Source organism: Procambarus clarkii, chromosome 11 (assembly GCF_040958095.1).
Source record: "Procambarus clarkii isolate CNS0578487 chromosome 11, FALCON_Pclarkii_2.0, whole genome shotgun sequence".
In the NCBI taxonomy this organism is placed as follows: Eukaryota; Metazoa; Arthropoda; class Malacostraca; order Decapoda; family Cambaridae; genus Procambarus; species Procambarus clarkii.
The window spans coordinates 40,699,806-40,711,592 of record NC_091160.1 but is presented as its reverse complement, the minus strand read 5'-3'; the positions used below and the strand labels follow the sequence as shown (position 1 = coordinate 40,711,592).

General features: G+C 54.6%; 1 protein-coding gene across 1 annotated transcript in view; it reads right to left on the bottom strand.

The window, feature by feature from the left end:
• Window positions 1-2,745: 2,745 nt before the first annotated feature.
• The window catches only part of LOC138363677 (uncharacterized), a 22,421-nt gene continuing 13,379 nt past the window's right edge, over window positions 2,746-11,787 (bottom strand). The window contains exon 2 of the mRNA XM_069323057.1: window positions 2,746-5,467. Within this exon, the coding sequence (XP_069179158.1) occupies window positions 2,746-5,467 (2,722 nt within the window). The remainder of the gene's footprint in view (window positions 5,468-11,787) is intronic.

Genomic DNA, 11,787 nt, shown 5'->3' with positions numbered 1-11,787 from the left:
TGGCTGGCTGGCTGGCTGGCTGGCTACCTGGCTGGCTGGCTGGGTGGCTGGCTGGTTGGCTGGGTGGCTAGCTGGCTGGGTGGCTGGCTGGCTGGGTGGCTGGCTGGCTGGCTGGCTAGCTGGCTGGCTGGCTGGCTGGCTGGCTGGCTGGCTGGCTGGTTGGCTGGCTACCTAACTGGCTGGTTGGCTGGCTGGCTGGTTGGCTGGCTGGCTACCTGGCTGGCTGGCTGGCTGGCTGGCTGGCTGGCTGGGTGGGTGGCTGGCTGGTTGGCTGGCTACCTGGCTGGCTGGGTGGCTGGCTGGCTGGATACCTGGCTGCCTGGTTGGCTGGCTACCTGGCTGGCTGGCTGACTACCTGGCTGGCTACCTGGCTGGCTGGCTGGCTACCTGGCTGGCTGGCTGACTGGCTGGCCGGCTGGCTGGCTGGCCGGCTGGCTACCTGGCTGGCTGGGTGGCTGGCTACCTGGCTGGCTGGCTGGCTACCTGGCTGGCTGGCTGGCTGGCTGGCTGGCTGGCTGGCTACCTGGCTGGCTGGCTGGCTGGCTACCTGACTGGCTGGCTGGCTGGCTGGCTGGTTGGCTGGCTACCTGGCTGGCTGGCTGGTTGGCTGGGTACCTGGCTGGCTGGGTGGCTGGCTGGCTACCTGGCCGGCTGGCTACCTGGCCGGCTGGCTGGATACCTGGCTGGCTGGCTGGCTGGCTGGTTGGCTGGCTACCTGGCTGGCTGGCTGACTACCTGGCTGGCTGGCTGGCTGGCTAGCTACCTGGCTGGCTACCAGGCTGGCTGGCTGGCTACCTGGCTGGCTGGCTGGCTACCTGGCTGGCTGGCTGGCCGGCTGGCTACCTGGCTGGCTGGGTGGCTGGCTAGCTGGCTACCTGGCTGGCTGGCTGGCTGGCTGGCTGGCTGGCTGGCTGGCTACCTGGCTGGCTGGCTGGCTACCTGGCTGGCTGGCTGGCTACCTGGCTGGCTGGCTGGCTGTCTGGCTACCTGGCTGGCTGGCTAACTGGCTGGCTGGCTGGCTACCTGGCTGGCTACCTGGCTGGCTGGTTGGCTGGCTGGCTGGCTGGCTGGCTGGCTACCTGGCTGGCTGGCTACCTGGCTGGCTGGCTGACTGGGTGGGTGACTGGGTGGCTGGCTGACTGGCTGCCTGGCTGGCTGGTTGGCTGGCTACCTGGCTGGCTGGCTGGCTGGCTGGCTGGCTACCTGTCTGACTGGCTGGCTGGGTGGGTGACTGGGTGGCTGGCTGGCTGGCTGCCTGGCTGCCTGGCTGGCTACCTGACTGGCTGGCTGGCTGGCTGGCTGGCTGGCTGGCTACCTGTCTGGCTGGCTGGCTGTCTGGCTGGGTGACTGGCTGGCTGGGTGGCTGGCTATCTGGCTGGCTGGCTGGCTGGCTGGCTGGCTGGCTGGCTGGCTGGCTGGCTGGCTGGCTACCTGGCTGGCTGGCTACCTGGCTAGCTGGGTGGCTGGCTGGGTGGCTGGCTGGATGACTGGCTGGGTGGCTACCTGTCTGGCTGGCTGGCTGGCTGGCTGGCTTCCTGGCTGGCTGGCTGGCTGGCTGGCTACCTGGCTGGCTGGCTGGCTACCTGGCTGGCTGGCTGGCTTGCTGGCTACCTGTCTGGCTGGCTGGCTACCTGTCTGGCTGGCTGGCTACCTGTCTGGCTGGCTGGCTGGGTGACTGGCTGGCTGGGTGGCTGGCTACCTGGCTGGCTGGCTGGCTGGCTACCTGGCTGGCTGGCTACCTGGCTGGCTGGCTGGCTGGCTACCTGGCTGGCTGGCTACCTGGCTGGCTGGCTAGCTGGCTGACTGGCTGGCTACTTGGCTGGCTGGCTGGCTGGCTGGCTGGCTTACTGGCTGGCTGGCTGGATACCTGACTGGCTGACTGGCTGGCTGCTGACTGGCTGGCTACCTGTCTGGCTGGCTGCCTGGCTGGCTGGATGGCTGGCTGGCTGGCTACCTGGCTGGCTAGCTGGCTGGCTAGGTGGCTGGCTACCTGGCTGGCTAGCTGGCTGGCTAGGTGGCTGGCTACCTGGCTGGCTGGCTGTTTGCAAGGCTGACTGTTGATTGTCTGACTGCAATAGGATGGTTGGCAGTCAAGCACCTTGGTGAACCAGGTAGCTGGTTGGTAGTGTGATGGTGGTAGGATGGTTGGCAGTCAAGCACCTTGGTGAACCAGGTAGCTGGTTGGTAGTGTGATGGTGGTAGGATGGTTGGCAGTCAAGCACCTTGGTGAACCAGGTAGCTGGCTGGTAGTGTGATGGTGGTAGGATGGTTGGCAGTCAAGCACCTTGGTGAACCAGGTAGCTGGCTGGTAGTGTGATGGTGGTAGGATGGTTGGCAGTCAAGCACCTTGGTGAACCAGGTAGCTGGCTGGTAGTGTGATGGTGGTAGGATGGTTGGCAGTCAAGCACCTTGGTGAACCAGGTAGCTGGTTGGTAGTGTGATGGTGGTAGGGTAGCTGGTTGGTAGTGTGATGGTGGTAGGATGGTTGGCACCAATCCCGCCTGGTTGACCGGGTAGCAGGCGGCCATATCCTGGGGGGGGGGGTGTAGTTTAGACAGGTCATGAATATAGAGTAGTTTGCAAGAGATAGTTAACTTTTACAGTGATGTCAGTGAGTTAGCCTGACCTCATCTCGTCGTGACGTCAACGGATACCTGACATTACTATTCTCTCAAGTGAGCCAATTAGGACGGAATTAGTCTCTAACTAACCTACTAGAGCAATTAAGTTTTGTAACGAGTCCTTTCAGCAATAATACATGTTCTTTCTCCTCCCTCTGTACCCAGAACACTGAACAGTGTTACAGAACATTGTGATGTACCTCATTACTATAGCACCATGATGTGATATAGCACCATGATGTGATATAGCACCATGACGTGATATAGCACCATGATGTGATATAGCACCATGACGTGATATAGCACCATGATGTGATATAGCACCATGACGTGATATAGCACCATGATGTGATATAGCACCATGATGTGATATAGCACCATGACGTGATATAGCACCATGACGTGATATAGCACCATGACGTGATATAGCACCATGATGTGATATAGCACCATGATGTGATATAGCACCATGATGTGATATAGCACCATGATGTGATATAGCACCATGATGTGATATAGCACCATGACGTGATATAGCACCATGATGTGATATAGCACCATGACGTGATATAGCACCATGACGTGATATAGCACCATGATGTGATATAGCACCATGATGTGATATAGCACCATGATGTGATATAGCACCATGACGTGATATAGCACCATGACGTGATATAGCACCATGATGTGATATAGCACCATGATGTGATATAGCACCATGATGTGATATAGCACCATGATGTGATATAGCACCATGATGTGATATAGCACCATGATGTGATATAGCACCATGATGTGATATAGCACCATGATGTGATATAGCACCATGATGTGATATAGCACCATGATGTGATATAGCACCATGATGTGATATAGCACCATGATGTGATATAGCACCATGATGTGATATAGCACCATGATGTGATATAGCACCATGATGTGATATAGCACCATGACGTGATATAGCACCATGATGTGATATAGCACCATGACGTGATATAGCACCATGACGTGATATAGCACCATGACGTGATATAGCACCATGACGTGATATAGCACCATGATGTGATATAGCACCATGATGTGATATAGCACCATGACGTGATATAGCACCATGACGTGATATAGCACCATGATGTGATATAGCACCATGATGTGATATAGCACCATGACGTGATATAGCACCATGATGTGATATAGCACCATGATGTGATATAGCACCATGACGTGATATAGCACCATGATGTGATATAGCACCATGATGTGATATAGCACCATGACGTGATATAGCACCATGACGTGATATAGCACCATGACGTGATATAGCACCATGACGTGATATAGCACCATGACGTGATATAGCACCATGACGTGATATAGCACCATGATGTGATATAGCACCATGACGTGATATAGCACCATGATGTGATATAGCACCATGATGTGATATAGCACCATGACGTGATATAGCACCATGATGTGATATAGCACCATGATGTGATATAGCACCATGAAGTGATATAGCACCATGATGTGATATAGCACCATGACGTGATATAGCACCATGACGTGATATAGCACCATGACGTGATATAGCACCATGATGTGATATAGCACCATGACGTGATATAGCACCATGACGTGATATAGCACCATGATGTGATATAGCACCATGATGTGATATAGCACCATGACGTGATATAGCACCATGATGTGATATAGCACCATGACGTGATATAGCACCATGACGTGATATAGCACCATGACGTGATATAGCACCATGATGTGATATAGCACCATGACGTGATATAGCACCATGACGTGATATAGCACCATGATGTGATATAGCACCATGACGTGATATAGCACCATGATGTGATATAGCACCATGATGTGATATAGCACCATGACGTGATATAGCACCATGATGTGATATAGCACCATGATGTGATATAGCACCATGATGTGATATAGCACCATGACGTGATATAGCACCATGACGTGATATAGCACCATGATGTGATATAGCACCATGATGTGATATAGCACCATGACGTGATATAGCACCATGATGTGATATAGCACCATGATGTGATATAGCACCATGATGTGATATAGCACCATGATGTGATATAGCACCATGATGTGATATAGCACCATGACGTGATATAGCACCATGATGTGATATAGCACCATGATGTGATATAGCACCATGATGTGATATAGCACCATGATGTGATATAGCACCATGATGTGATATAGCACCATGACGTGATATAGCACCATGACGTGATATAGCACCATGATGTGATATAGCACCATGATGTGATATAGCACCATGATGTGATATAGCACCATGATGTGATATAGCACCATGACGTGATATAGCACCATGATGTGATATAGCACCATGATGTGATATAGCACCATGATGTGATATAGCACCATGACGTGATATAGCACCATGATGTGATATAGCACCATGATGTGATATAGCACCATGATGTGATATAGCACCATGATGTGATATAGCACCATGATGTGATATTGCACCATGATGTGATATAGCACCATGATGTGATATAGCACCATGACGTGATATAGCACCATGATGTGATATAGCACCATGATGTGATATAGCACCATGATGTGATATAGCACCATGATGTGATATAGCACCATGACGTGATATAGCACCATGATGTGATATAGCACCATGATGTGATATAGCACCATGACGTGATATATAAATGACAAAAGCATTTTGATCAATGCCGGGGCTTCGAACCAGCGTGCTAGTAGCCCCCAGACACTTAACCCACTCTGCCACGACACGATAAAAGCTATTCGACGGGAAACTCTAATTGTTATTGTTGTAATCTAGCGTCTTCATATTGATTTGAAATGATCTATATATATTTACATAATTGAAAGGACATACTAGAAACGTGCAGCGGCAGCATACTGGCATCTTGAATATACAACTGTCGAAAAAAACTATGTAAGCTCATGCTAATTGATTAGTTGATTTCAATCTTCATAAACTTGTATATGTAAAATGATTTTTTTTTTAATTCTTATTCATGCTAATTTGCATACTGCGCATCAGTAATTCATTTGTAATAGCATAGGCCAGTTATGTTGAAGGGTTATGCAAATTTTGGTATGGTTAAATGAACATAGAGAGTTGAATGTAATTTCTCGTATATAATATTTTAATTGGTATATAAGGTCCAAGAACCTTTCGAGTTGGGATGATATGCAAATATAATTAACATAATTAAAAAGGACTTAGAAAGTAACTAATTGTGTGTGTCACGGTTATGTCTTTGTTGTACGTGTTTCTAACCTTTGTTGAGGGGAAGGTGGTGGACACACACAGTGTCCCACACACCAGCTGGTGGACACACACAGTGTCCCACACACCAGCTGGTGGACACACAGGGTGTCCCACACACCAGCTGGTGGACACAGTGTCCCACACACCAGCTGGTGGACACACAGGGTGTCCCACACACCAGCTGGTGGACACAGTGTCCCACACACCAGCTGGTGGACACAGTGTCCCACACACCAGCTGGTGGACACACACAGGGTGTCCCACACACCAGCTGGTGGACACACACAGGGTGTCCCACACACCAGCTGGTGGACACAGTGTCCCACACACCAGCTGGTGGACACACACAGGGTGTCCCACACACCAGCTGGTGGACACAGTGTCCCACACACCAGCTGGTGGACACACACAGGGTGTCCCACACACCAGCTGGTGGACACACACAGGGTGTCCCACACACCAGCTGGTGGACACACACAGGGTGTCCCACACACCAGCTGGTGGACACACACAGGGTGTCCCACACACTAGCTGGTGGACACACACAGTGTCCCACACACCAGCTGGTGGACACAGTGTGTCCCACACACTAGCTGGTGGACACACAGTGTCCCACACACCAGCTGGTGGACACAGTGTGTCCCACACACTAGCTGGTGTACACACACAGGGTGTCCCACACACCAGCTGGTGGACACAGTGTGTCCCACACACTAGCTGGTGTACACACACAGGGTGTCCCACACACTAGCTGGTGGACACACACAGGGTGTCCCACACACCAGCTGGTGGACACAGTGTGTCCCACACACCAGCTGGTGGACACAGTGTGTCCCACACACTAGCTGGTGTACACACACAGGGCGTCCCACACACCAGCTGGTGGACACAGTGTGTCCCACACACCAGCTGGTGGACACAGGGTGTCCCACACACTAGCTGGTGGACACACACAGGGCGTCCCACACACCAGCTGGTGGACACAGGGTGTCCCACACACCAGCTGGTGGACACACAGGGTGTCCCACACACCAGCTGGTGGACACAGTGTCCCACACACCAGCTGGTGGACACACACAGGGTGTCCCACACACCAGCTGGTGGACACACACAGGGTGTCCCACACACCAGCTGGTGGACACACACAGGGTGTCCCACACACCAGCTGGTGGACACACACAGGGTGTCCCACACACTAGCTGGTGGACACACACAGTGTCCCACACACCAGCTGGTGGACACAGTGTGTCCCACACACTAGCTGGTGGACACACAGTGTCCCACACACCAGCTGGTGGACACAGTGTGTCCCACACACTAGCTGGTGTACACACACAGGGTGTCCCACACACCAGCTGGTGGACACAGTGTGTCCCACACACTAGCTGGTGTACACACACAGGGTGTCCCACACACTAGCTGGTGGACACACACAGGGTGTCCCACACACCAGCTGGTGGACACAGTGTGTCCCACACACCAGCTGGTGGACACAGTGTGTCCCACACACTAGCTGGTGTACACACACAGGGCGTCCCACACACCAGCTGGTGGACACAGTGTGTCCCACACACCAGCTGGTGGACACAGGGTGTCCCACACACTAGCTGGTGGACACACACAGGGCGTCCCACACACCAGCTGGTGGACACAGGGTGTCCCACACACCAGCTGGTGGACACACAGGGTGTCCCACACACCAGCTGGTGGACACACAGGGTGTCCCACACACCAGCTGGTGGACACAGTGTCCCACACACCAGCTGGTGGACACACAGGGTGTCCCACACACCAGCTGGTGGACACACAGTCCCACACACCAGCTGGTGGACACACACAGGGTGTCCCACACACTAGCTGGTGGACACACAGGGTGTTCCACACACCAGCTGGTGGACACAGTGTCCCACACACCAGCTGGTGGACACACAGAGTGTCCCACACACCAGCTGGTGGACACACAGGGTGTCCCACACACCAGCTGGTGGACACAGTGTCCCACACACCAGCTGGTGGACACACAGAGTGTCCCACACACCAGCTGGTGGACACACAGGGTGTCCCACACACCAGCTGGTGGACACAGTGTCCCACACACCAGCTGGTGGACACACACAGGGTGTCCCACACACCAGCTGGTGGACACACAGGGTGTCCCACACACCAGCTGGTGGACACACAGGGTGTCCCACACACCAGCTGGTGGACACACAGGGTGTCCCACACACCAGCTGGTGGACACACAGGGTGTCCCACACACCAGCTGGTGGACACACAGGGTGTCCCACACACCAGCTGGTGGACACAGTGTCCCACACACCAGCTGGTGGACACACAGAGTGTCCCACACACCAGCTGGTGGACACACAGGGTGTCCCACACACCAGCTGGTGGACACACAGAGTGTCCCACACACCAGCTGGTGGACACACAGGGTGTCCCACACACCAGCTGGTGGACACAGTGTCCCACACACTAGCTGGTGGACTCAGGGTATCCCACACACCAGCTGGTGGACACACAGGGTGTCCCACACACCAGCTGCTGGCTATACTAACACTTTCCCAGCTCAGTTTATAAAGGGCAACATATGTTAACTGTCAGTTCCCCTCAGAGTGCTCTATGACGGGTCTACAGTGCTGGTAATATCCCATAGTGCTCTAGAATATGCATTGTCACTTATTGTAAAAGCTTAAGTTTAATGAATAAATTATTTGCACTAGTAGTGTAAATTTGGTCACAGTGAGAGGGAGATGGACTCGCCTCCCTGTGGTGGCACAGTACCAGTGGTGGCACAGTACCAGTGGTAGCACTGTACCAGTGGTGGCACTGTACCAGTGGTGGCACAGTACCAGTGGTGGCACTGTACCAGTGGTAGCACTGTACCAGTGGTGGCACAGTACCAGTGGTAGCACTGTACCAGTGGTGGCACTGTACCAGTGGTGGCACTGTACCAGTGGTGGCACAGTACCAGTGGTGGCACTGTACCAGTGGTGGCACAGTACCAGTGGTGGCACAGTACCAGGTGTAGCACAGTACCAGTGGTGGCACAGTACCAGGAGTGGCACAGTACCAGTGGTGGCACTGTACCAGTGGTGGCACAGTACCAGGTGTAGCACAGTACCAGTGGTGGCACAGTACCAGGGGTGGCACAGTACCAGTGGTGGCACTGTACCAGTGGTGGCACAGTACCAGTGGTGGCACAGTACCAGTGGTGGCACAGTACCAGTGGTGGCACAGTACCAGTGGTGGCACTGTACCAGTGGTGGCACAGTACCAGTGGTAGCACTGTACCAGTGGTGGCACTGTACCAGTGGTGGCACAGTACCAGTGGTGGCACTGTACCAGTGGTAGCACTGTACCAGTGGTGGCACAGTACCAGTGGTAGCACTGTACCAGTGGTGGCACTGTACCAGTGGTGGCACTGTACCAGTGGTGGCACAGTACCAGTGGTGGCACTGTACCAGTGGTGGCACAGTACCAGTGGTGGCACAGTACCAGGTGTAGCACAGTACCAGTGGTGGCACAGTACCAGGAGTGGCACAGTACCAGTGGTGGCACTGTACCAGTGGTGGCACAGTACCAGGTGTAGCACAGTACCAGTGGTGGCACAGTACCAGGGGTGGCACAGTACCAGTGGTGGCACTGTACCAGTGGTGGCACAGTACCAGTGGTGGCACAGTACCAGTGGTGGCACAGTACCAGTGGTGGCACAGTACCAGTGGTGGCACTGTACCAGTGGTGGCACAGTACCAGTGGTAGCACAGTACCAGTGGTGGCACAGTACCAGTGGTGGCACAGTACCAGTGGTGGCACAGTACCAGTGGTGGCACTGTACCAGTGGTGGCACAGTACCAGTGGTGGCACTGTACCAGTGGTGGCACAGTACCAGTGGTGGCACTGTACCAGTGGTGGCACAATACCAGTGGTGGCACAGTACCAGTGGTGGCACAGTACCAGTGGTAGCACTGTACCAGGTGTAGCACAGTACCAGTGGTGGCACAGTACCAGTGGTGGCACTGTACCAGTGGTGGCACAGTACCAGTGGTGGCACAGTACCAGTGGTGGCGCAGTACCAGTGGTGGCACAGTACCAGTGGTGGCACAGTACCAGTGGTGGCACTGTACCAGTGGTGGCACAGTACCAGTGGTGGCACTGTACCAGTGGTGGCACAGTACCAGTGGTGGCACTGTACCAGTGGTGGCACAGTACCAGGTGTAGCACTGTACCAGTGGTGGCACAGTACCAGTGGTGGCACAGTACCAGTGGTAGCACTGTACCAGGTGTAGCACAGTACCAGTGGTGGCACAGTACCAGTGGTGGCATTGTACCAGTGGTGGCACTGTACCAGTGGTGTCACAGTACCAGTGGTGGCACAGTACCAGTGGTGGCACAGTACCAGTGGTGGCACTGTACCAGTGGTGGCACAGTACCAGTGGTAGCACTGTACCAGGTGTAGCACAGTACCTGTGGTGGCACAGTACCAGTGGTGGCACAATACCAGTGGTGGCACAGTACCAGTGGTGGCACTGTACCAGTGGTGGCACAGTACCAGTGGTGGCACTGTACCAGTGGTGGCACAGTACCAGTGGTGGCACAGTACCAGTGGTGGCACAGTGCCAGTGGTAGCACTGTACCAGGTGTAGCACAGTACCAGTGGTGGCACAGTACCAGTGGTGGCACTGTACCAGTGGTGGCACAGTACCAGTGGTGGCACAGTACCAGTGGTGGCACAGTACCAGTGGTGGCACAGTACCAGTGGTGGCACAGTACCAGTGGTGGCACTGTACCAGTGGTGGCACAGTACCAGTGGTGGCACTGTACCAGTGGTGGCACAGTACCAGTGGTGGCACTGTACCAGTGGTGGCGCAGTACCAGTGGTGACACTGTACCAGTGGTGGCACAGTACCAGTGGTGGCAATGTACCAGTGGTGGCACTGTACCAGTGGTGGCACTGTACCAGTGGTGGCACTGTACCAGTGGTGGCACTGTACCAGTGGTGGCACAGTACCAGTGGTGGCACAGTACCAGTGGTGGCACAGTACCAGTGGTAGCACTGTACCAGGTGTAGCACAGTACCAGTGGTGGCACAGTACCAGTGGTGGCACAGTACCAGTGGTGGCACAGTACCAGTGGTGGCACAGTACCAGTGGTGGCACTGTACCAGTGGTGGCACTGTACCAGTGGTGGCACAGTACCAGTGGTGGCACAGTACCAGTGGTGGCACAGTACCAGTGGTGGCACAGTACCAGTGGTGGCACAGTACCAGTGGTGGCACAGTACCAGTGGTGGCACAGTACCAGTGGTGGCACAGTACCAGTGGTGGCACAGTACCAGTGGTGGCACAGTACCAGTGGTGGCACAGTACCAGTGGTGGCACAGTACCAGGTGTAGCACAGTACCGGTGGTGGCACAGTACCAGGTGTAGCACAGTACCGGTGGTGGCACAGTACCAGTGGTGGCACAGTACCAGTGGTGGCACAGTACCAGTGGTGGCACAGTACCGGTGGTGGCACAGTACCAGTGGTGGCACAGTACCAGTGGTGGCACAGTACCAGGTGTAGCACAGTACCGGTGGTGGCACAGTACCAGTGGTGGCACAGTACCAGGTGTAGCACCGTACCGGTGGTGGCACAGTACCAGTGGTGGCACAGTACCAGTGGTGGCACAGTACCAGTGGTGGGACAGTACCAGTGGTGGCACAGTACCAGGTGTAGCACAGTACCAGTGGTGGCACAGTACCAGTGGTGGGACAGTACCAGTGGTGGCACAGTACCAGGTGTAGCACAGTACCAGTGGTGGCACAGTACCAGTGGTGGGACA